Source organism: Rhinolophus hipposideros (assembly GCF_964194185.1).
Source record: "Rhinolophus hipposideros genome assembly, chromosome: 9".
In the NCBI taxonomy this organism is placed as follows: domain Eukaryota; kingdom Metazoa; phylum Chordata; class Mammalia; order Chiroptera; family Rhinolophidae; genus Rhinolophus; species Rhinolophus hipposideros.
The window spans coordinates 89841042-89867139 of NC_138055.1; the positions used below are offsets into that span (position 1 = coordinate 89841042).

At 36.6% G+C, this 26098-nt stretch overlaps 1 protein-coding gene across 7 annotated transcripts in view; it reads left to right on the top strand.

Moving 5' to 3' along the window:
* ERC1 (ELKS/RAB6-interacting/CAST family member 1) overlaps positions 1 to 26098 on the top strand; it is a 483911-nt gene that overhangs the window by 203680 nt on the left and 254133 nt on the right. For all 7 annotated transcript variants that reach the window (XM_081060693.1, XM_081060695.1, XM_081060696.1 and 4 more), the window contains one exon: positions 20390 to 20525. In XM_081060693.1, coding sequence (XP_080916819.1) covers positions 20390 to 20525 — 136 coding nt within the window. The remainder of the gene's footprint in view (positions 1 to 20389; positions 20526 to 26098) is intronic.

A 26098-nucleotide genomic window follows, 5' to 3' on the forward strand; every position in this document is an offset into this window, starting at 1 on the left:
AGATTTACAACATCCTCTTCTATTGCTCTTAGCAGATGACCTCTCCTGCTTTACCAAGTACATAGAGCTGTAGAGTAACAGCAGTCTTGAAATTTCTGTCTTCACTCTTGTTTGCCTTCCTTTTATTTCAGTGGAACTAATGTCCCAGCAGCTTCTTACCAGGGCTATATCTTCCTATTCTCTTTATTCCTTTCCTCTTATTTGTTTTCAAAACCTTTCTCCATAAATTAAATCCTCCTTATTTCTGTTCTGTTCCTTTCCACAGACTCGCCCAAATGTAAACCGTATCCTAGTTTCCCCATCCTTGAAATGTGAATCATCCTCCCCAGTGTCTTTTCCTTGGCTTCAATTTACTACAGTATCTTACTTTTACCTTCTAGCTTTTCTTTTCTGTTTATTTACGCAGTTTTTGAAAGAATCGTTTATTCTCGCTGCCTCCACTTTCACACTTCCCATTTATTTTCCAAGCCAATGTAATTTGGATTCCTCTCACTGTTGTGCTCAGATTGCTTCAGTGATGTACTAGGTGCCAAATTCACTGAGCTTGTTTGTCTTGGGCCTACTGACATTTCTGGGTGTTGGATATTATTTATTGTCTCCCTTTATTCTAGAAACTCTTCTTTTGTAGTTTATGTGACATTGTTTTATGCTACAGTTCTTACTATCTCACTGACATTTTTTAGTCTATTTTGTTTTTTCTCTTTTACATATTTCTTAACTCTTGGTATTTTTCATGTTCTCTTGAAAAATTCCTTTCATCTACATTATTGGTCACTTGCCTTCTTATCACCGAAGATTTTGTTTTGTTTAAATTTGTATGGAACTCCTATTTCAAACAAACCTATTCATTGCAGAAGAAATCTTACAGTTTTTGCCATAAAAATAACAAACACACTGTATTTTAAAAGTGATTTCCCCATATTCTACTCTAAATATTTTCTCTACATATTATAGTAAAATAGTATGGGTTACCACTTAAGTAATTCCAAGTCTGAAGTTATTTGGAAATAATAATTCCAAATCTGAAAACAATTAAACTGTAGTAGAAAAATATCATGAAGGCTTTTTCTTTGTATTTGGAGAACTTTCATCTCTAACTTAGGCTTTATGTGGACTCATATTTTTACTGGGACGTTTTATCACTTTGTCCCATATTTTGTCTTTTGTACAACAGGTTTTAATCTAAGCGTTTCTAAATAAAACTTCTGAAATTTTTCTGGAAAGGCTCAAGAAGAATTTGGCCATGGAAGTCATTATACATAAATCTCTGAGTTACAAATTATGTTAATTATAATATTGTTAGCTGGTTCAGTTTAATAGTTTTTATTGTAGCAGTAAATGCCATTAAACTGTACTTATTTCTAAATAAGTTTATTTTCCAAGGAATACAAAATGAAACAAGTTTTGTTTTTCCAGTGGCAAAGATCATTTTGTTAGTAATATGAAAAAAAAGCCTCTCTTTATTCTGATTGGAATTTAGAAATACACACACACACACACATACACACATACACATATAGTGCATTTCACTATTTTAATTATGGTTTTGCCAAGTCTAATTGAGTAGGTCATCAAGAGAACATAATTTATTATTGATGGTTTGAGATTGGATTGGATAGTTGGGTGACTTTATCATATGACCTTGGGTGGCATACTTAATCCTTCAGTGCTTATTTTAACCACCTGTTTTGTGTTACTAGTGATACTTGACTGTAGTGTTTGTATTTTAGTGTCTCCACTAAGCATTTACATTTTCAATAAATGTCTTTGTCGTCTCTTTTCCTCCCTTGTCGCCTGCCCTCCCTTGTCTGTCCCTCTTTCCATTCGGTATGGAGCACAGAGATTTTATTTAAAGTGAGGATAACTGAACATTCACTCTCTGTCCTTAAACATACGCATCTCCTTAGTTCCTGTTTAGTGACATGAACCCCTGAAAACGAATACGAAGAAAGAATTCCATGTAGAGATAAAGAGATATTATTCGGTTCAGAATTCATCCTTACTTTTTACCATAAAGCAGCACCTTTGGATAGACATTCGGGAAGTGAGGCCTAGAAATGTCCTTTCTTTATGTTTCTTTGACTCTTAGATCTAAACAGATTGAGCTCAATATTATCATCACTTGTGTTTTATTTAGCGGTGACTGTTGCAGACTTGTCCTCAAGACAAATGTTTGGCATCTGTGGGATACTTCCTAATAATTTCATTGCGATAAATGTCCCGACATTGTTATGCAACGAAAATTAAATACTCTATGTTTTGTTCGATTACATTCCTGTTGTTACAGTCTCTTTCATCTAGTTTGATGAAAGACTTCTGCACTGATTTCTAAAATCTAACTTGGTCAAACAGCCATTTCTCTGATTGCACAATTTAGAAGCACGTTTTTCGTTATTGACTGACACTGGTCACTAAAACCTTCTAAGATACCATTCAAAAAGCTTTATTTTGAAAGTTTAGTTTTTTTCATTTTTATTTTGTAGCCAAAGTGTTCAGGACTTTATAGGCCCCCGAGCATTTCTGACCTGTGAGATTTGTTTATAAGGAGATTGATTATGGACTTGAGTTTATCATCTAGGAGAATGATCTGTTGTAATTGCATTTTTTGCTTCCACTTGTCATTCCTTTGACTTTCTTAAACAACCTTATTGTTTGAGTGTATTTCCTTATTTGTTTTCCTTTCAAGCAGTTCTATTGCCTCGTGTTTTTGTCATAATAGGTCGTGCTAGCACAGGGTAGCCTCATGCTCTGTTAACTAACTTTTCCTGAAATAAATCTAGTGTTATTGTTTTGAATGATTCATTTTGGTAGAAAAAAAATGTGTGAACCCAGAATTGTGCTGATCTACCTAATTCTCTACTGAAAAGTGTTGTTTCATGCTATCATGCATTGAGAAGTAGTAAGTGGTTTTTTTCTGGATAACAATTGTAGGCAACTACCTGGTATTCTGTAGATGAGCCAAAGGTGGCAAATTCAATAGAAAAATGAAGAAGGACTAATTTTACAGTTAGTCAAAATTTGAGTTTCTGTAGGTTGCCAGATTTAGCAAATAAAAATATGGGATGCCCAGTTAAATTTGAATTTCAGATCTACACTGAATACTTTTTTAGAATTAATGTGACTTATAAATATTGGGGCATCCTTATAACTAACTTATTTGTCATTTATCTGAAATATAAATTTGTCTGTACATTCTGTATTTTATCTGACAAACTTAGTTTCAGCCTTCCCAATCTCATTCTTTATCTCACTTCATATCATAACAGCTCTATAAAGTGAATGGTACTTCCCATTTTACAGATCAGAAAATCGAGGTTCCGAGGAGTTAGGCAACTTACTCAGGGTCATACCTACAAGTTAGCAGAGCCTAGGGTGCAAATCCAGTATCTCTGATTTTGTGTTTCCTGCATACTAACTATACTTTTCTCTCTTTCTGATTCTGTATGTCCTTGTGAGGTCAGAAAAAAGTAGAATATAACACACCTTTAAATACATGTTTTTAGCCCCTTGGAGTATGGGGCAGAGAGTTGGCTTAATCATGTTATTCTTAGATGTGCATTGCTGCTCCTTCACCATCTCCAGCCTGTTGTGTGAGACTCCCTTCAGTGTCGCCTGCATTAGTGACAAGTATTGCCCTGTTGGTTCGGGCAGCACATCCAGCCTGGCCCAGGCAGAGCTCCACAACATGACTTACCTTTTAGGTGTTAGGTAATGTGATTCATTTGGTCAGGGACTTAAGAACAGTGCTTCTCCAACTTTCATGTCATACGTACTCAATAGGAGTTTCTTCAAAAGCAGTTGTAATTTGGTTTTGGGTAGAGCCTGGGTGCCTGCTTTTCTAAAAGCTCCCAGGTGGTACGGATGCTGCTGGCCTGGGGAGCATGCTTTGGCTGACAAGGCTTTAAGACACTAGCTGTGAGTTAACATTGCAAGAATTGATTTTTCCTCCTTTTTTTTATAAAAAAGGATAAATCAACATTATCCCTGTTGATTTCCCTACACCACCTCCTATTCGAACTTTTTATGAAAATCATTTTCTATTGGTTTCAGGATCAGGCTACCCTTGCCTCTGGTGAAGGCCCTCTGAGGTTTGGTATTAGATATGAGAGTCAAGTTAAAGTTCCAGAATATTAGAGCAAAATTGCTGTTTTCGTTGGCACCCATTACCATGTTCCTTGATAAAAACATATTGAGCCGTATAACAAAGTGACAAGAAATTGAGAGTAGAGCAGGGGAAGGAGGAGTAGTAAGTCACAAGCTTCAAAACAATTGGCTACTTGAGTATGGATTATACTTTGACAGAAACCTTCCTTTCAATCTCGTTTTCTATTGATTATAAGACTTCAGGGTCTCAGAATGTGAGATTGTGGACTGGGAGAAACAGATGAGAAAATCAGTATTCTTAACTGGCACTAACAGATCTTTAAGGTGATTTGGTCTATTGGCATACATATTGGTATAACTTTCTCATTAAAAAAAAGAATTAAGCTAAAGTATTTATCCATCGTTGGTGTTTTCTTTGTCAGTGAAGTTGTATTACTTTAGCCAGCTGGTCTTGTCCAGGATGACAGATTTTAGAGCATAATAACAAAGATCACTAAAGTAGTTTATTTCTTTTCACAAGTAGATTTCGTATTTAAGGTACAAGTCTGATGAAATTGAGGAACTTGATGTTTGTCATAGACAGGAAGAAATGTACCTGCTTAAATTTTATTCACTTGTTTTCCTTCATTACGGTGGGGTTATTTTGTTTCTGTTGTGGTAGGAATATTTGCCAGCAATGGCCACAAAAGGCGTTGTTCAGATGCTACAGCTACTTATTAGGTTGGTGCGAAAGTAATTGCTGTTTAAAAGATTAAAAATAATTGCAAAAACCACAATTACTGTTAGTTACATCAGCCTAATATTTTTTCTGGATATTAAACATTTCAGTGGTAGTTATGAGTTTCTAAACTCAAAAATCAATTAAGAAGAGTGTTAAACTTAACTGTTTTGAAAGTGGTAGCGAAAATTGATTCCCTTCAAATGTGATTTCAAAATTGAGATGTAAAATGGAAAGTTATTTTCCAAGAGAACTAGAAACAAGAAAGGTGAGTTTGGGGAAGTGGTCATGATGATCTAGTTTGGAGATTATCAAAACAACTTTTATAGGATGTGTTGTGAGAGGAAAACTCACCGTAGGCTATCATTACCTAATTTAAAGGAAGTTAAATATAAACCATTCTAGCTTGTCTGTTTTCATCATTAATGCAACTGTACGGCACAGTCAAAATGAATTATTTTCTTCATTACTGTAAATATATCTGACTGTTCCCCCTCCCCCATATGATTCCCCTTTGGTTTGTTTTTCCAAACTTTTGAAAATCTGACTGTATCACGTCCCTACAAAAGTCTTACACACTTAGGATAAACTATAAATTCCTTGCTTAGTGTGATGTAATTCCTTTCTTGTAATTCTACTCTGCTTCTTCAACTTGAAGCTGTGGTCACACTGCATACAGTTTCCCCCACATGACACATTCTCCTTTTCATCAGGGCTTTATTCATACTGTTCTCTCTGCCTGTACTACATTCCCTGCCTACTCACCTGGGCAAATCCCTGAGGAAAGTTCATATATCACTTTCCAGAAAGCTTTTTCTGATCACCACCATCTCCCTACCCCTGCACTAGGTTAGCTCCATTTCCTTTGGACTTTGACAGCACTGAGTGTGTACTGTAGGTGCTTGCATGCCTGGGAGGTATTGGAAAGCAGGAACTAGTTTTATTCATGGATTTCTGTACCCTAGTTTTTGATACGTGGTTTACTAAATAATGAAAATGTAAAGAACTTAGCAGACTGTCCAAGCTTGGACAAATGTAGATCCTCTTGCATTCCAGGGCCTATTTCTCCTGGGCAGTGCCTTAAACGTACAGTTTAATTAGTTGCTGATCCTAATTCCACACTTTGGTGAGATCATTCTTCTTGACTTGTAACGTAGCATATGGTTTAGTTTTCTGGCAACTATATGGTTTTGAGGTAGTTTCTTCTAGATGTAAAATTATTCCCTGCCTCTTTCTGCCTAAACCTTTGGTTTCTTTTTGGGCTGTCCACATAAAGTTAAAATAAAATCATAGTGTCTTACATTTATTTGGTATCTAATAGTTTATAACACACTGTTCACCACCTAATGTAAATGAAGTGACAAATTCTATGAAAGAGCTAAAGGCTTATTCTGTCACACTCATGATTTCAAGTAGAAAGTGGTAGCTTTTCAAAAGACGGTGCACGGAAATGCTCCTAAGAGTTGGAGCTCGCTTTCAGTAGAGTTCTGTTGAAAAAACTGAAATGGCAACTTTGTGGTTAAGAGCCTGCTCTCCAAGCAACTGAGCCATCTGTCCACGTGGGAGCTGAGCGGTAGCTCAGCTCTAGGTGCTGTGTTCAATCTTAGGTGCAGGGGGCACAGCCCATCATCCCTTGTGGGAGTCGAGAAGCCGAACCGGCAACCATGTGGTCAAGAGCCCACGCTCCAACCAACTGACCCATCTGACCACCCAGAGCTAAGCGGCAGCTCATTGACTTCATTCTAGTTGTGGAGGGCGCAGCTCACTGGCCCATATGGGAATCGAACCGGCAGCCCCGTTGCCCAGAGCTTGTGCTCCAACCAACTGAGATGAGTCCTGGGAAAAGCACACTACTGTTCCCCAATAAAAAATCCTGGGGAACAGTATTTAAAAATCACCTTCCCCAATAAAATCTTTTAAAAAAACTCACAAAACTGAAATGAATCAATGTGGGAATGCCAGGATGTGCTGCCCTTTTGGAGAGAGGAAAACACTGGAGGATGAACTTTGTTAAGAACAAAGGAAACTAAGTGAGGTAACAACTCGATAAAGCAAAGGGTTTTCACCTTTTAACTTATTTTTATGTATTCTCTAAACCATCTTCATTCAGTATTTGGTGTCAAAGATCCAACTGAATAAGCAATTTTTGTTTGTAATAGCACAGAGGTTACATATATAAGGGTTGCAATCAGGCAGACCTGGGCTTGAACTGATTCTGTAACGTGTACAACTGTAATTTTGGGCTAATTACTAAATTTTATTGAAGGTTTGGTCTTTTCCTCTATAAAGTGGAATTAATAAAACCTCATAAAAATGTTTTGAATAAGATGACAAATGAGGTAATGTGATGATAAACATTAAGGTGCTTGGTGTATAATCAGTAATTTTTAAAGGTTTATTGTAGTATTATACATTTATTATAGTGCTAGATTTAGATTTAAAAATGTAACACAGAACATTCAGTAACACACACACACGCACACCCCACCTACAAAGTGGTAAAAGAAGCATAGTCTGTGATTCTCTGGAGGTTAATGTATGGGGAATTTAGATATTTATATGTTAAAATATAGTAAGGTAAATGTGTGTGTTGGCAGGGGAGAGAATGGATGTTACTAACCTCTTACTGTGTGCCAATCCCTATGCTAAACACTGTCTTATTTATTCTTCATAACAACTCTGTGAGAGACGAGTATTGTTCCTGTATCACAAATTAAAAAGATTGTTTTTAAACCCTGAAGTTTAAAGAAGTTAATGGTCACAAAGGTAATGAGCAGTGAATCAGTATTTAATACAAGGTTCTCCAAGCCTCAACACCTCTGTTTTTAACCTCTGTGTCACTGTGTTCCCAGCAGTGGTCCTCACGTCCCTGTTAGACCGTGAGCATGCTCAGAGATTTACAAATTTGCCGTGCAGATGTGATGATTTTGTGTTTCAGTTACAATGAGAACCGTAATTTCTTTCTATATTCTGGGTCATCTGGGTGAACATGCAGTACTTGAGCGGCGTGTGTAATTGCATCATCCATTTGTGTTGTTGCGGAGAGACTCGAGCGGCAGGCAGACATCAGGGAGAACACAGTTTTATCACGCCGCGGGCTCAGCGGGATTGTTCCCAAAGACTGAGCACTTCCCTGGCTTGGGCGCTTGGTTTTATAGGGTTAGGCCTCTGGGTTTGGGGGATTCGCGCCATTGCTATTGCCGCGCTAGGGATTGGTTAAATCTGGCCGGGGTGCCGGGAGGGCGTCCCTAATAGCTGTGATCGCTCAGCATTGTTCTGACCGGAAGGCCTCTGACTGCTGTGTTTGCAGGAAAGTGCTCCCATAACGTATCGGAGGAGGAGGGGGATGGAAGCTCCTAGCGGTGGTGCCCGCAGGAGAAAACCATCCCGACAGTGTGGTTATGATGCTGATGTCAGGTGTTACTGCTGTGCTTCTCATGGGCCCAGGAGAAAAGGGCGTGACGGGCTCAGTATACAGAGTTGCTTTCATTTCAGGCAGTGTTGAGATGATGTTATAATGGCCAGTGTGAAACAAACTTGTTTTTAGCAATTTGATAAAGAAAAGCTTATGACTTTAATTTGATAAAGAAAAGCTTATGAATTTAATCTTCTTATGACTTAAACTTGGATCATACCGTGTTTCCCCCAAAATAAGACCTAGCTGGACCATAAACTCTAATGCATCATTTAGAGAAAAAATTAATATAAGACCCTTATTTTACTATATTTTACTATAAGACCGAGTATAATGTAATATAATGTCGGGTCTTATATTAATGTTTGCACTAAAAGACGCATTAGAGCTGATTGTCTGGCTAGGCCTTATTTTCAGGGAAACACAGTAGTTGTAAGTACGATGAGTGCACTGTGAGCAGTGATTTCATTGCATATTAAATTCGTGTTGACAATTTGAATTTAATTGTGATTTTAGTTTTCCTTATATTTAATGTGTGAATTCTAGATTTAATGTTTGAGTATTTTTAAGTATTATAATTTACAAACACAGAATCTAGAAAATAGTTTCCCTTAGAATTGTACTATGACGTACTATACTGTGGTTCAAATGCAGACCTTCAGTCAAGGGGTGAAGCGGTCTGCTCAGGGGCATGCTAGAAAACTGCCCAGGTGCTGCCATCTGAACTTCATCTTGAAGGACGAGTACATGTATGCTAGGAAGAGACAGGACAAGAGAAAAGGTAGGGGCTTTAAGACATCGGAAAAGGCGAAAACAAAATAAAACCACTCCCAAACACAAATCTTACTGTGTCAGGGAGTAATAAAACATAGATGATTATTAAGGACCTTTGGTGCTAATTCAGCAAATTTGGATTTTATTATGTAGTCAGTATGAATCCAAAAGTACCCCAAAAAGCACAGGAATGTAAAACTAAACTTCTATAATTCAATTACATACTGAAGTTTTATAAATTCATCATGTTTTACATAAAATCAGAGCTCTATTGCCCCTTGGAAGTAGAATGTAAATATTTTTGTAGTGAAAATAAATTGCCCTGTAAACTTTTAGATTTATAAGTTAAAATTTTGAATTTTTTTGCCCTTTTTCCTCTAGGCCCATCCTTTATTAATGAAATCAGAAACTTTAGGCTTTATTCTTTCCTCCTATTTCAGTGGAATGCTTCAGTAATTGTCTTCTACCCAATTGATTTTCATTGTATTTTAACTAAAATTTATAAAGAAAACCACTTACGAAGTTTTCTAATCACTAGCATTTAATTGCACCAGAAAAAAACTGTCACCATTATCTATTTAATGTATCTGCTTATTATTAATGCTTTTGTTAATGCCTGGATTCCCACAGTAGTCTTTGGCTATTACCTCTACATTATGCATATTATAGTAAAATGTCCAACCTGAGTCCTATGAAATCACCAGATGAAAAAATGTGGATGGTATACTCTGTCTGCATATACAATTTAATATACTCTTGTGCAGTATGATTAAACTGTAGCCTTCAGAGCATTCATCATTAGCATAGCCTTGGGGGCAAATGTAAATAGACTAGTATCTACAAAAACACTTTCAGACAAAGAGGGAAATAAGATAGCAGGCAATAAAAAGACTTATTATGTGTTTCATTGTTCTGTTCCTGCTAGAACATTCTTTTTCCTAGGTCAAGGGGCCAGCAACCTCCATAGTTCTGACTTCCACCAAGAAGAAGAGTTGAATCCCTGCTCCATTCTGTGAGGCCTCAGGCATACAAATAGAAAAATATGAAAGAGAGAAGAAAATTAAATGAAGGAGAAGGGTTGGCGAAAATGAATAAAATTTAAAAGGGAGGAAAAATAGAGGTGGGGAATGAGGATATATATGTTTATTTTTCTTAGTATGACAACTTTACTCAAAAGTCTAAGGTTGTATGTCCTGTTTTAGACAATGATTGGATGGAATCAAGCTAATGCGTAAAAGCAGTGGATGCTTTCCATAAAAATGTTTGATGCTTTTCCTCTGTCATTTTGAGTAAATCAGGGAGAAATCCAGAGTGAACAACATTGAGTAGCATCCTCCCCTTCTTTTTTAAAAATGAAGATAATTGACAATATATTTATTCTATCATAGGTCCAAAAAACCAAGTCAATGTTTAAAGGCAGGGATTTTCTTTGGTTCTCTGTTTTTCTTCTGCATACTCAGAGTTCTGGGCCCAATACAGTCGTAGCTTTGTCATATCCTTTGTCAGTTTTTTTTTAGACTTTATACACTGATTTTTGAATATATCAACAGTGTTGTATTCTTATCTTCACACAATTTGGGAAACAGGCAATGACTGTGGTAATAAAACAAGTCCACAAATTATACTATGATAAGTGAGAATGGTCTCTCTGGTTTTCTTTTCCTCTGGTCTGGTGTCATCCCTAGGCAGTGTCATTTCTTAGCTTTGGGGGATTGTGTCGCTCTTCTGGCTACCATGAAACTTGCCTCTTTCCTATGCGTGTAACTCTGTGGAGTTGATTATGTGTTAGAATGCTCCAAAGTGGTTTTAGTGACACTGAAAAATACAGTGGGGCCCTGCCTACCACTTCCTGTCCCCTCAGTCCATTTATTCTCTTTTCTCCTACGCTGACAGTTCTTGGACCATTAGGACCTTTATACAGCAGCATACTACTTTGTTTTCAACCTCTTCTGTCCTCACTTCCTTCCTTACCTGGCTCAGGTTTCATGGTCCAGCAGTAGAACCACCCCCTTCTAAACACCCTTAACTTATTTGTCTCTCTCGCTCTTCTTTCTACTTGCCCTGCAAAACCCCAGTCAAAAATCACACAGCTGTGCTGACGGATCTCACTTTAAATTTGTGGCCACATATCTCAAATGTGCTCCCAATTATACAGGCATTCCTAATACAAATGCCTATAAAATTTGATTTCCCATTCTCAGAGGTGATTATGTCATACTCCTTCTCAAATTTACCCACATCCTCCTCTCCCACTCAAAGCTGCTGACTTCATATTACATTGAGAAAATGAAAATAATTGGATGTTATCCACTGCATCTTCCCACCATTAAATCTACCAATTTACACGCATCTGTATCTATGTGCTTGACCTCTTCTTTTGCAATCGTGTCATTGTTCCTAAGTTCAACTCTATCACTTTTTCTCTTAATCCCATTTTAGTTCCCAGATTACGGTGTTTCTCCCTCAATTATCCTTCTCTCCCTTCTATTTTCACAATTTTGCTCTCTCCTGGTTCATTATCACCAGCATGCCTTAAAATTTCCACCTTCCATTTTAAAAAGTCCTTCCTTGATGTGATGATACCCCTTTTAGCTGGCACCCCATTTCTCTCTTAGCAAATCTTGCTAAAAGAAATGACTGTAATTGCTATCTGCATTTCCTTACCTTTGTTCAAGTTAATCAAGTCAGGCTTCTGTTTTCATCTATTTTTTAAATCTATTTTTATCACTTTTCTGAAACTGCTTTTGTCAGGGTTATCAGTAATATAAATGCACATACACACACACATATATATGAGGTGTGATCAAACAATATGGTGAATGTTTAAATTAAAAAATTTTATTACAGTATTCTCCCTCAAGTATTCCCCTTTGCTTCGAACACAATATCCCATCGTTCTTGCCACTTTCTGAAGCAGGTCTGGAAATCCTCTTTTGTGACTATCTTTAGTTGCGCTGTCATGGCTGCCTCAGTGTCCCGAATCATTTTGACTTTGGGGAAGAGCCAGAAGTTGCACGGTGCCAGATCCTGTGAATAAGTTGGATGAGGACACACCGTAATTATTTTATTTGACAGAAATTGCCTTACCAGAAGTGATGGGTGACACCAAGCGTTGTCGTGATAGAGGATGACTTACGGCACATTTTAAAGCACACCTCTCAACTGTAGCTCACACTCAACTGACTGCACTGAACAAAATGAAACTTGTCACACACTATTACTAAGGTTCGACGCGCTGCTTCCGATATTGAAGTTTCTTGCCTTTCTGTTGGATGGCACTCGGCAGCAGCATTCATCGTATTTTGTGATCACAACGGAAAGGTTCTGTGTCAAACATCGCTTCTGCTATGGCAATTTCTGTCAAATAAAAACATTACGGTGTGTCCTCATCCACCTTATTCACCACATCTGGCACCGTGCGACTTCTGGCTTTTCCCCAAAGTCAAAATGACCATGAAAAGTAAACATTTTGAATTGACTCAGGACATCGAGGCAGCCACGACAGCACAACTAAAGACACTCATGAAAGAGGACTTCCAGAACTGCTTCAGGAAGTGGCAAGAACGATGGGACAAAGGTGTTTGAAGCGAGGGGGAGTATTTTGAGGGGCATTAATGGCAATTTGTCTTCTACTGTAATATATATATTTTTTAATTTAAACATTCATTGTATTGTTTGATCACACCTCGTAGGTAGTATTGTGAAATTTTACATCTAAATTTTTATATTAACTGAATGTGAATGGAGTTATTCTTGGGACAGTAGGAGAGGGAGAGACAGTATTGTGTGTGTACACAATGTATAAATTCTCTAGTGTAACATTTAATACAGATGTTTATAATATAGATGTTTACGTATAACATATACTTTAGCAATATCATTTTGCTTCTAATTGGTGTATTTTTAGCTGTCTAGCTTAAACGTGTTCTCCAATTAAAACACAAATATCTGAGTCAAATTTGATATTTACTACGTATTTCTTTAAACTTGACAATAATACTGTTCTATTTTTTTCTTAAATTTGTACGATAGTTTTTTTATGGTAGGGTAACATTACAAAAACCAAAACAGCCAGTGAAAGTGTAGCCTCTCTGACAAACATATTGATAGTTGCTAGATAGAGTGAAAATAAGTTTTGAAGAAGGAAAAGAATAACAGTTTCTTTCCCAGCTAATTTTCTTAGGTGTTTGAGAGGTAAGGAGAGTATTCATTTTTCTATGCTTACGTGGTTGTGGAATGTTAAACAAACTGTATTTTACTTCAGAGACATGTTTTGGGTAACTTTGTCAATAGAGAAGATACACTTTTTGTGCATTTGTTCAACAAATATTTAATGAACATGTATACACTAGGACGAACTATGCTAGGAATCGTAAACTTTGAAAATGTATCAGACATGGACCTTAAACTCTTGAAAGGCATTTATATAGGTGTAAGAAGACATGAACATGGATGGCTCTAACATGGGGAACAAATTAACATGGCATAAGATGTATTTAGTTACAGTGGTGTGGGAGTTGGAGGGGGTGGTCAGTAGGAGTTATGACCTAACAGATTCACCTAAATTTGCGTTTGGATTTTAAGAGACAGAGCTGGGGAAACATTAACAGAGTAAATCGGGGCAGGGCCTGCCAAGCATAGCCTGTGTAGTAGACTGGTGCTTCTTAAACTTCAGTGTGCATTTGGTTTCGCATGGAGATCTTGTTACAGGGCAGATTTTGATTTAGTAGATCTGGTGTGAACCTGAGAATTCCATATTTTTAACAAGCTCCCAGGTCATGCTGACATTGTGAGTTTATGTATTGCACTTTGAATAGCAAGATGGTAGACCACATTTTATAAAGCTTCTTGTGCAGAGACCAATAGAGATTAAACGGTTTCCTTTTCCATCTTTGCTTTTGTCTCTTCTTACACTTTAATTTATTCGTACCTATGTGGAGAGAGTTAAGTCTATTAATCATCATTTCATTGTTTATTATAATAGTTGGGAACCGTTGAGAGTCTGATTTTAAAGGATTAATTCATATGAATCAGTCTCATTTCTCTACTTTTCCTTCTTGAAGAATAATAAAAGATGTAAGTTCATTTTGAATTTAATTCAAATTAATTAATCCAGGTACAACAGAAGCTTGAGAAAGTTAAAAAAATATATGCTAAGCCATTAAACCTTTTCTTTCTGGTAGCACTTTAGGTGTAGATTTACTCACATATTTTGATTTTCTTGTGAACTCAGTTTTAAATCAAATTACATAACGATCTGTTTATAAGTGAAGTGAAGGAAATTCCATGTTTCATAGATTCTAATGTCTCAGAATATTTGTTCTTAAATATATATATTCAAGAATCACCTGCCTTTTTTTTTTTTTTAAGATTTTATTGGGGAAGGGGAATAGGACTTTATTGGGGAATAGTGTGTACTTCCAGGACTTTTCCCAAGTCAACTTGTTGAACTTTCAATCTTAGTTGTGGAGGGCGCAGCTCAGCCCCAGGTCCAGTTGCTGTTGTTAGTTGCAGGGGGCGCAGCCCACCATCCCTTGTGGGAGTCGAACCAACAGCCTGGTGGTTGAGAGGACGCGCTCCAACCAGCTGAGCCATCCGAGAACTCAGCGGCAGCTCAGCTCAAGGTGCCGTGTTCAATCTTAGTTGCAGAGGACAGAGCCCACCATCCCTTGTGGGAGTCGAACAGGCAACCTTGTGGTTGAGAGCCCACTGGCCCATGTGGGAATCAAACTGGCAGACTTCGACGTTAGGAGTACGGAGCTCCAACAGCCTGAGCCACCAGGCTGGCCCCAACACCTGCCATTTTTATTATTAACGTGTTTTGATGATATTGCCGTTTGTGTCCTTTCCCCTAAAACAAGCATTGAAAAGGATATTAGTGAGGCAAGAAAGTTGTGTGTATTCATCTGCTGTAGTTCATTTGTGATTTCAGAACTATGTATGAATTTATGCTCGCATGTGCACACACAGAATGCAAGGAGGTGGGGAAGAAAGAGAATAGGAGAGGGATTGACTTAATCCTCTCACAATTTTCTATACTTTTCTTGGTTGCCTGACTTAAATAAAATCATTTTATTTTCATATTTAATTATTCTTTAGTCTTTAGAATAAAAGTATAAAAGTAATAGGCACAAAACTAAGTTAAAGAAAGGAAATTGAAATATGAAAAGAAAATGGATTAGGAAATGGAAAATTAAAAACCAAAAAATATATATAAATAACAGAAACTCAAATGTGGCATTCTGGACTACTTTCTGTCTAGTCTGATATAGATGAAGATTCTATTTTGAGAGACAATCATGTCACTAAAAAAAAAAAAAAACAACTTAAAAATATTAAAATATATATATATATATATCATGTCTATTCTAGAAAATTTAGGAACTACGGAAAATCATAAAGAAAAAAGTTAAAATCTTAATTTTTCCTTTTTAATTTTTTATGTTTCTTGATTATGCATGTGCGTATACATGAAATATGTTTAGGACCCTGCTCTGTATTCAGTATTACTGAGCATTTTGTTATGTCTTTTTGGAGTTGATGGAGGTAAGCATTAAAATTATATGCCCAATATTGTGAAGATCAAAATAATCATTTTTTAAAAACCCACATACACAAGTTGAGTAGTGGTTGGGATAGGACAGGGGCAAAGGATTTTTTATTTTTTTGACTTCCTAGTTTTTTGTTTGTTTTAATTGGGGAAGGGGAATAGGATTTTATTGGGAAACACTGTGTACTTCCGGGAATTTTCCAAGTCAAGTTGTTCTTTCAATCTTAGTTGTGGAGGGCGCAGCTCAGCTCCAGGTCCAGTTGCTAGTTGAAGGGGGCGCAGCCAACCATCCCTTCCAGGAGTCGAACTGCTCCAACCAGCTGAGCCATCAGGGAGCTCAGCTCAAGGTGCCGTGTTCAATCTTAGTTGCAGGGAGCACAGCCCACCATCCCTTGCGGGAGTTGAGGAATTGAACTGGCATCCTTGTTGAGAGCCCGCGCTCCAACCAACTGAGCCATGTGGCCGCCTGGGAGCTGAGCGGCAGCTCATTGGCTTCATTCTAGTTGCAGAGGGTGCAGCAAGCTGGCCCATGTGGGGATCAAACTGGCAGCCCCATTGCCCAGAGCTCGCACTCTAACCAACTGAGCCACCTGTCTGCCCCAGGGCAATGGATTTTTAAATTCTCTTTCCTGAAACACAACTAAAAACACTGACCTAATTCTATGAATTGGGGGTAAAGTTAAGATTTAAAAAAATCATTCACTCTCACATATAATTATGATAAAAAATGCTGAAGAATGAAGTTGGCTTTAATTGGATCAAAAGTTTAGCCTACAATATCTGCTTTTCACCATAAAATAGTCAAGTGGTTTTAATTAGGTTCCTTACTCCTTGTGTCCTACTGCTGCGAATAACCAGGCTCTGCTGGTTGCCAGCACCATCTGGAATAATTCAACAGATGCAAGGTGAAAAGAATTTATACACTATTAAATTTTTTCTCTCTCTTAAAACAGAACAAAATCTTTGCATGTAATAAACCAATGTTCTGAGGAATTTAATTTTGAAAAAGAGCAGTTTGATTCATGAAAACAAAATTTTGTCTTTTTTAATGTAAGGATCCCAATGTTTTTTCCATTGGTTGATATGATTGATATCAGATTAATAAAAATAGAGTTATTAGCACAGAAAATTATGCAGTAAGGAGAATCAAATACAGACATTAGTTCCATGTTTATTTCCTCTAGTGGTAACTGGTTTTATTATATTCTCTGTGGCTAAAACTTTCTGTAGATATATTCAAGATGGCAGAAAGTAAAGAACTGAAATGTGACTTGAATAGCCCACTTCCATCAGAGAATGACTTTTTATCTTACCATCTATGTCATTAATTTACTATTTGATTTTGAATAATTTCTCATATGTTGAAGAAATATTTAGAAATTATTTTTTAAAAAATCTTTTTTGCCTGGGTAGAATCATATCCAAATTACCCAAAACAGAATGTGTTTTCAAAACTTTATACAAAGGATACCAGTTTTGTTTTTGACAGTATGAACTATATTCTCTATGAAACTTTTGTTACACAAAAACCATAAAAATGCCACATTTTTTCATTAAGTTTATAAATGTACATGGTGTGAAAATTAAGTTCACGAACTCATCCTATAAAAAGTGCTTCATACCTCATTGCTGAATATCATTATGGTCACCTTTGAAGTCCTCCCCTTGGGAAGCTATGCACCAATGCCAGCGCCTAGCCCATCCTTCAAAGAAGTTTGGGAACTCTTTTTCTGGAATGGCCATCAGAGCTGTCATCATATTACCCTTGATGTCCCGAGTGTCATCAAAATGTCTTCCTTTCAGTATTTCCTTTATCTTCAGGGAAAGAAAGAAGTCATGGGGGCCCAGATCAGGTGAGTAGGGAGGGTGTTCCAATACAGTTATTTGTTTACTGGCTAAAAACTCCCTCACAGACAGTGCTGTATGAGCTGGTGCGTTGTCGTGATGCAAGAGCCACGAATTGTTGGCAAAAATTTCAGGTTGTCTAATTATTTCACGCAGCCTTTTCAGCACTTCCAAATAGTAGACTTGGTTAACTGTTTGTCTAGTTGGTACAGATTCATAACAAATAATCCCTCTGATATCAAAAAAGGTTAGCAACATCGTTGCAACAAGTTGACAAACTAAATTGTCAGATTTCATAGGTACTTGAAGGATTTAACAAACAAACACAGTGCTGTGGATTGTGTTTCAACTCATTTTTGGATTCGGATTCAAACAAGACAAGTGTACAATGTTTTTTGAGACAACTGGGGAAACTTGAATATGGACTCGCTATTTCATGATAACAATGAATTACATGTTGTTAATTTTTTTGGTATTTACAGTGTTTAAAGAGTACTTTTTGAAGAGTACTTACTTTGTGTAAGGAACAGCGTGTAAGACGTGATGTCTGGAATTTAAAATGACAACAAAACATATAAGATACCTGCGAATGAAATAAAATCAATTTTTTCACTGAGAAAATTTTTACACTTTGTTGAAAGCCTTTTTTTGAAAAAAAGATTTTATTGGGGAAGGGGAACAGGACTTTATTGGGGAACAGTGTGTACTTCCAGGACTTTTTTCCAAGTCAATTTGTTGTCCTTTCAATTTTAGATGTGGAAGGTGCCGTTCAGCTTCAAGTTGTTGTCTTTCAGTCTCAGTTTTGGAGGACGCAGCTCAGCTCCAGATCCAGTTGCCTTTGCTAGTTCCAGGGGGCGCAGCCCACCATAGCTTGTGGGAGTTGAGGAATCGAACTGGCAACCTGTGGTTGAGAGCCCACTGGCCCATGTGGGAATCGAATCGGTAGCCTTTGGAGTTAGGAGCATGGAGCTCCAACTGCCTGAGCCACCGGGCCGGCCCTGAAAGCCTTTTAAGGAGAACTAAATAACTAGAGGGAGATGCTGTGTTAAGAAGTTGAAAGATTCAAGAGCATGAAAATGTCCTTTCCTCCCAAATTGATAAATAGCTTTGGCATAATAGCAATCAAAATCCCAAAAAGCTGCTGTTGAGTTTTGGTTGCGTTGGTTAGTTGGTTTGTTGGTTGGGTTAGTGGAACTTGACAAGCTGGTTCTGAAATTTATAGAAGTGTAAAGGGCAGAGAATAGCCAAGAGCATTCTGAGAAGACCAAGGTAGGCAGGCTTAAATTAATAGATATTGAGACTTCTTGTAAAGCAGTAGTAATTAAGGTAGTATAGATTTGGCATAGAAATGTACAAGCAAAGATACCAGAGAGCCTCAAAACAAACACACATGTATATAGAAACTTTACATGTGACAGGGTAGCAATGCATTTAAGTACTGCTAGGACAGTTATCAGTATATATAAAAAATGAAATTTTTTCTTACCTCATACCATACACCAACAATGAAGTTACATTTCCGTTTCATACCATACAGAACATCAGGTACAGGTAGATTAATGATTTCAGTGTAGAAAACAAAGTTACAGAATTTTCAAGGAATATCTTTAGGAACTTGGGATTGTGAAGTTTTTGTGAAAAAGTCACAAAGTGGCAAACCATAAAGGAAAAGATTGATGTATTTGAAACAATAAAAATATTAAATTTTTTAAATGAAAACATACCACAAAGCAATTAAAGAAATAATTCATAGACTGGAAGAAAATATTTGTATAATATATAACAGATAAAGGATTAAGATCCAGAATATATAAAGAATACTTATAAATCATAAAGAAAAAGATATCCTAATTGAAAAATGGGCAAAACACTTAAGTAGCTATTTAACAGAAGCAGAAACAGAAATGGCCAAATACTCTATGAAAAGATGTTCAACCTCAGCAGCCAGAAGCATGCATTTTAAAACTATAATGACATATATTTGTATATATATCTACCAGATTGGCTACTCATGTAAGTATAAATTAATACAACCTCCTGGAAAATAATTAGTCAAGTTGAAGGTATTATACCTACCATATGGCCTCATGATTCAGTTTGTAGGCCTGTACCTTCGAGAAACTCTTGCACAGGTATGTCAGAGTGTACCTAGCAGCATTATTTGTAATAATAAGAAAAACGAAACAACCCAGTTGTTCATCGACTTGTGAATGGGTTAAAACAATTGCTGTATGTTATTTTATACTGCAGTGAAAATGAAGGGGATAAAAAAAAAAACTACGGTATACTCATTGATCAGTATGAGTCTGAAAACATATTAAAAAGAAAAAATAGTTTATTAATAAACTATAAATTTCAAAAATGTACAAAATAAGTAAAGGATCCATATATGTAGCAAAATGATAATAAAAGCAAGGACATTTTAAACACAACATTTTTCGGATGTAAGTTATTTTTAGTGTGGATGCAGTGGAATAGGGTGGGGAGTTTCAGAAGTAGATACATAGTTCTGTTGCTTAAGCTGGATTCCGAGATCTTTATATCATTATTTCATTTACATAATGCATGGCAGATAGCCTTTTGAACATTTGAAAGATTTAATAGTTGCAAAATTAGAGTTGCATTACAAAACCTTTCTTAATCATCCATTCTCCTGTTTTATAGCACTGATGTCAGGAGACTGTTTCCGTATTTCCAACATAAATCTCTGACCTTTTTCATGTCATTTCAAACTACCTCATACCCTTCTTTTGTTTTATGATTTCATTGTGCTTCATAAAGTACATGCTGAAATACATGTTCTTGAAACATCAATTTGCCACTATCAGGAGAGCATTTGCAAGTGTTGGAAAATTTTTGCAGCAGGAATTCTCTGTTGGTTTTCAGGCTATTCTTTGGTGGCAGTGGTGTAAGTCTGTAAATAAACATGTTTTTTTCTATGCATATGTGTGAATAGCTTGATTTTTCTCTGCCCTATCCACAGGCAGGTGAAAGACCAGAATAAGAAGGTTGCAAATCTGAAGCACAAGGAACAGGTGGAGAAGAAGAAGAGCGCGCAGATGCTCGAGGAGGCGCGGCGAAGGGAGGACAACCTCAACGACAGCTCCGCACAGCTGCAGGTCAGAACCCAGAGTCTGCGAGGGGCGGCTGAAGACCTCTCGCCCCCACAGGGCATGTAGTTTGTCTCTTCACCTTTGGGCTCCTCTTTTTCTCTTTCTAATCCTGCTTGCTGCTTTCCTCTCAGACCACCTATTTAGCAATAAAGGAATGGCTTTAAGTAGAAAAGGCAAGTTTTATTCCACAGCTTTGTGAGGACATCTCAGCATAGGAGAAAGTTCATCTGGCTTCAAGTTGATCACACTTAATTGGTAAGTTCGATGTCAGTTTAATGAGTGGATCCTATTGAACTTGAGGGTGGTCAGTGTAACTGTTTGCTATTTTCCTCCATTAAAGTGTATTGCTAACCTTGGTTTGTGTCTGTGTTTTAACTTCTTTTGTCCATTCTTCCTCCTCCTCCGCCTTTTTCCCCATCTGTCTTTTCTATTTTTCCCTCCTTCCCTCTTTCTTTCCTTCCTTTTTAAAAATTCAGTTTAGAGAGCGTATTTCACAGTCATGCAGGATGTATAAACTATACGTTTTTTACTTCAGTGGAGTGATAATTGATTAATCAAACCAGGTTCAATAACAGTAGTAGCAGTGATCATATGATAAGTGCCAATTACGTGCCCGGTCCTTGATGGTGGTCCCGGGCATTCGTTATTTCTAACCTTCACCGCTGTTCAGCAGGGTGGACGGTTATGTGCACTATGTACAGATGAGAAAATAGACCCAGAGAAATCAAGTTAATTAACCTGAATGCACACAGCTTTCTAAGTGGTTCAGCCATGATTCTAACTGAGACTTCGGATTTTTAGCCCATCAGAATGAAGGTTTAAGTGTTAGAAAATACCATAAACTGGCTAGAACCCTCTGAAACTTGCACTGAGACTGTTAATCCACTGCCAGATTGTTTTTCTCTCGTTACAGCTTCTAACTGGGTATGATAGAGTGTTTAGAACAAAATTGCATAATCCTGAAATCTTTACTGGAGAGATTTGGAGTAGTTAATATCTGGTATGTTGAAGCCAGTTTTAGGCTTTCAACATACTCATTTCAGGCATGACAATCTGAATTAATTCCTTTTTTCATTCCTTTTTATATAACTTTTACTGATTATAAAATACATACCCGTTATAGAAACAGTATAAATTTCCTCAAAAACACCAACTTTTTAAAAAAGCAGCATACCAATTTTCCCTCACTGTCAATTTTCTCTTCTTCCTCCTTTTTATTTTTGTGCCAAATCTGATAGTTGGAAACTATTTAATGTTTGTTTTAATTTATATTTTTCTGATTACCAGTGAAGCTGAGTATTTATTCATATCTTAAATTCTCATTTGTTTATTAAGGAAATCAAATCTCTCTCTCTCTGCCATGGTGGCTTTTTTCCCATGATTTTTTAGCTCAGGTTTTCCCCATTCTGAGAACATACAAATATTTACCTATAAATCTTTTTCAGTTGTTCTAGGCTTTCATTTTCTGCTTTTACTTTTTAATTTAAATTATTTTAAAGGTATTTTGTGTGGTGACGGTCTTAGCTTTTCTTCATTGCTGACAATTTCACTAGACTAGGAAATTATTTCATTGCTTATAAGTTTGAATTGGCATCTTCATATTTTGTGAAATTGCTTAATAATTAAGGCTGTTTCTAGTATTTCAATTTAACCTCCTTCTTGAACTAGGATCACATTTTTTTAATTGTAGAAAATATTTATTTTATGATAGGATAAGCCCTTCTATATATTAGTCCCTTCCTTAACTGTTTCGTTTGTCTTGTTTCTCCCTCAGCGTCCATTTTATTGTTTTCTACTACCAGTCTGTCTGTAAATGGAATGGCTCCTTTTTAATCTTTTATCAGTTGTTATAACACAAAAAGTGCGTTCGTATGTAATCTCTTATGTACTCATATAATCCAAGAGATAAGTAAATCAAATTATTTACTTATATTACATATATTTATGTAATTTTTGTAAAGAAATACATAATGTTTTCTCTACATCACATACAGAGAAAACTAGTTTAGAGTGGGTGAATGACTTTGCCAATGTGTCTCAGAATGGTAGATATTTAAGATTAAAGTAATGAAAAATGGGAACTGATGGCCACATGCAAGATACACATACATATCAGTCATTCAAATATTGCGCAAAGAGCTGGACTACAAATAGGATACTTTGGAGCTGATTTCAGTTCTTTTACCAACCAGCTCTGTTATTATTTTTTAACCGCCTTCCTGCAGATGACAGCCCAGTGGTAGTATCGCTGGCACCCAGACTGTGAGCTCTGCATCTGACTCCCGGCTCAAAGATAAGCTAGCGATTCCTGGAGAAATGGCGCATAATAGCATTCATGAGGGAGTAGAATCATAGAAAAGCAGTTGATTGAGGATTTATCATTTTTAAAATTCTTCTTCCTGATTTCTTTTGTGCGTTTTACATTTCTGAATGTTCATTTGGGTCCATCTATTGATGTTTTCACGAAGTAGGAGAAGTAAAGGGAAGGAATTATTTTAGGATTTTAGTGTTTCTACCATGGAGATAATAATAATTCTTAGATTAAAATACTTTCTTTCTCTTGTTAAAAAGAAATACTTTATACTTAATGTTTTGAACTTTGATGGGTCATGAATATTTAATTTTTCCTTGGCTTCCAAAGGTTAATTCTACTTACCATGTTAACAAACACAGTGTATTTTCTTTTGTTTGTGAAAATGAAAACTTGATTTGGACTAAAAGGTTCATTTTTACCTTTTGTTACTCAGTGACTGCCAGTGGTGTTAAGTTCATCAATTAGCTTCACTTTTCCTGGTAGAAGTTACAGTTTGCTACAAAGATTCGTATAGCGTTTTAATTTACCTTTCTTTATTATGAAAAATAAAATACATTTTAAAAAGTACATAAAGCATACACAGTATAAATAATGGACATGAAGTGTTTGTCTCAAGGGTATCACTGGCATACCAGAAATCGCATGTGTATTTCTTCCCAGTCTTTATTTCCTCTCTTCCTTCAGAAGAAATCATTATTTTGATTTTTATTGTTCTTTGTTTTTCTTTTGACCTGAGTACGTATTAAATAAAAAGTATAGGTTAGTTTTGCATGTTTTTATTTTGTATAAATGGAATCATATTTGTTATTTTGTGACCTCTTTTATTCAGCATCACGTGTGAGATTTATTCATGATAGTTGCCCGTAGCATTTGTACTTTTATTGTCCTTGCTGCACTGTGGCTTTTTATTTTTCAAATTCCATATTTTATTTTGGAAGTTTTCTGAAAAGGTAACTTTATTTCTTTCCAATTTTCTATTTTTTTAATTCTTCAGATAGAATCAAAAGTATTCATTTCTGGCAGAAAGTGAGTTTGGAAACAAATTGCTTTGTTCTTGGCTCTACACATTAAAAGAATTCTGAAGAGATTAAACAAATTCCTTACATATGAAATGAAAATGATACCCCAAATGGAGGGGATCTAGGGCTCCCATAAGCTCTAAACATTGCTTTTGTTTATCCTGGCCTCAATTATGAATGCCCTGTTTTAAGATACCCGCTTGCTACTCAGTTGTATCCTGTTTGTACCTTTGTCTTTTGGACAGTTATTACTCTGAGTTGTATTAACTAGGCTCAACCTTTTTTAGAAGTCCCTTGATACTCTTAAAAATTATTAGAATCCCCAAAGTGATTTTTTGTGTGGGTTATAAATATTTTACACATAGGCAGTTACTTACTGACTCAGCTGTCCAACATCTACATGTATCTGAAGATACATCTCCAACAGGACTGTACATGTGCGCGAGGTTTTTGCCATGTTGGTGGTAATTGGAGGCGACCCAATTGCCCATAGGTGGGCGAGGGCTTGCATCCACTGTGGTACACACACCCATTGGAGACTGGCAGCGTTTAAAAACTGAGGAAGATCGCTAATGAACTGATGAGGAGGGATTTTCAGGACATTCTGTCAAGTGTAGAAAAGAAGCACAAAAGGCCTCTATTGTATGCTACGCTTGATGTAAGAAAGTACAAGCATATCTGATCTTTTTTTCAAAAGAAAACAGGAAGAATAGACTAGAAACTAAAGAGACCAGCTGTCCTTGGGAGTTGTTGGGAGAAGAGTGGAAAGAAGGGGAAATGGGATTGGGGAGTAGGTTTGAGGAGAAAGTGACACTTCTCTCAGCATATCTTTTTGTACAGCTCTGACTCTTAGAACCTCAGTAAATTTCACATATCCTTTGTAAGCTCTAAAAACGAAACAAAACCAATCAAGTTCTGTGTGTGTGTGTGTGTGTGTGTGTGTGTGTGTGTGTGGCGGGGGATGGGGGGCTGACCCCAAAAGTAGTAGACATGCTAACAAACAGACCTGTTTTATAAATGAATAACATACCCATCCTCAAAGGGGTGGGGAAGAAGGAAACTAACCTGAATAGTTTGGAAGACATTTTCTTGACTGAAAAAAGTGAAGACAAAAAGAAGTGTACATAAATGTTGTAATCTAGTAGTAACTGTGTTTTTCACAGAGGATAAGTTAGGCATTCTGAAACCACATTATATGTGTGCCAGAATTCAACAAATAAGTGTGTTGTAGGTAATGAGGGCTGAGTTTTTTTGTTGTTTGAAACAGAAGTTGCAAACAAGTGGGAAGGCGTAAATGAACCCTGTGGTGGTGTACTTGAATCAGAGCTAGCAGTATGAACTCATGGTATTTAATTTACATGCACATAGATGTAAGGCTACTGATGTGTATATATGCATGTGGTTATTATACCACATGCATATTATACCACTGATGTGTGTATTATGCATGTATTTCCTAACTCTTCCATTAAGAAGGCTTGGAAGCAATGAGCATAACTAACAACCAGATACTGGTTTTTGTACACCTTTCTACAATCAGATGAAACAAAGTCTCTTGGAAAACAGGTTGATTCCAGGACTGGGGCAGGGAAACGACACAGTGAGCCCAGGCCACCTTGTGGTTTCAGAAAGTAGAAACGTACGAGCTCTACTAAAGGATCTCTCACAAAATCTTTTGATCTTACGATATCTTAGGTACGTACCTGACTATTGTAGGACTTGATTGTATTGTAGTTCTTGTTGAAAGTGTTTCTAGCCTGGTCCACACATACTCACACTTAAACTGTTTTACAGTTCCATTTGATATTCACACATGAAGGACATGAATGATAAAAACAGTGAGGCACATATTTGTAATTATCGTGTTTTGCCATTCTGGTGCCTCTTCTTTTGATATTCTGCATTCAGTTTTGCCCAGTTTTCTGTTTCCCGTACTCAAGAATTTAGCTCTGTATAGTTAAATTCAGTTCTGAGTTTTCATAAATGTTTTCTGTGAGCCATATTTCACTTTAATTGTGTAAATCAGATTTCAGAATAATCTGTAGTTTTCTTCCATAAATAATTATAGAGTGCCTGTTATGGAACTGTCACTCTAATGAGTACTGTGAGGATAGAGATCAATAAGAGATGGTTTTTTCCCTCTCTGAACATTACATATGTTTATTATAACCTTTTTTGTGTGGATATGTCAAAAGGTGTGTTACAGTGCAATTCAGAGTAATGGCTGTATGAGGAACTGAAATTAG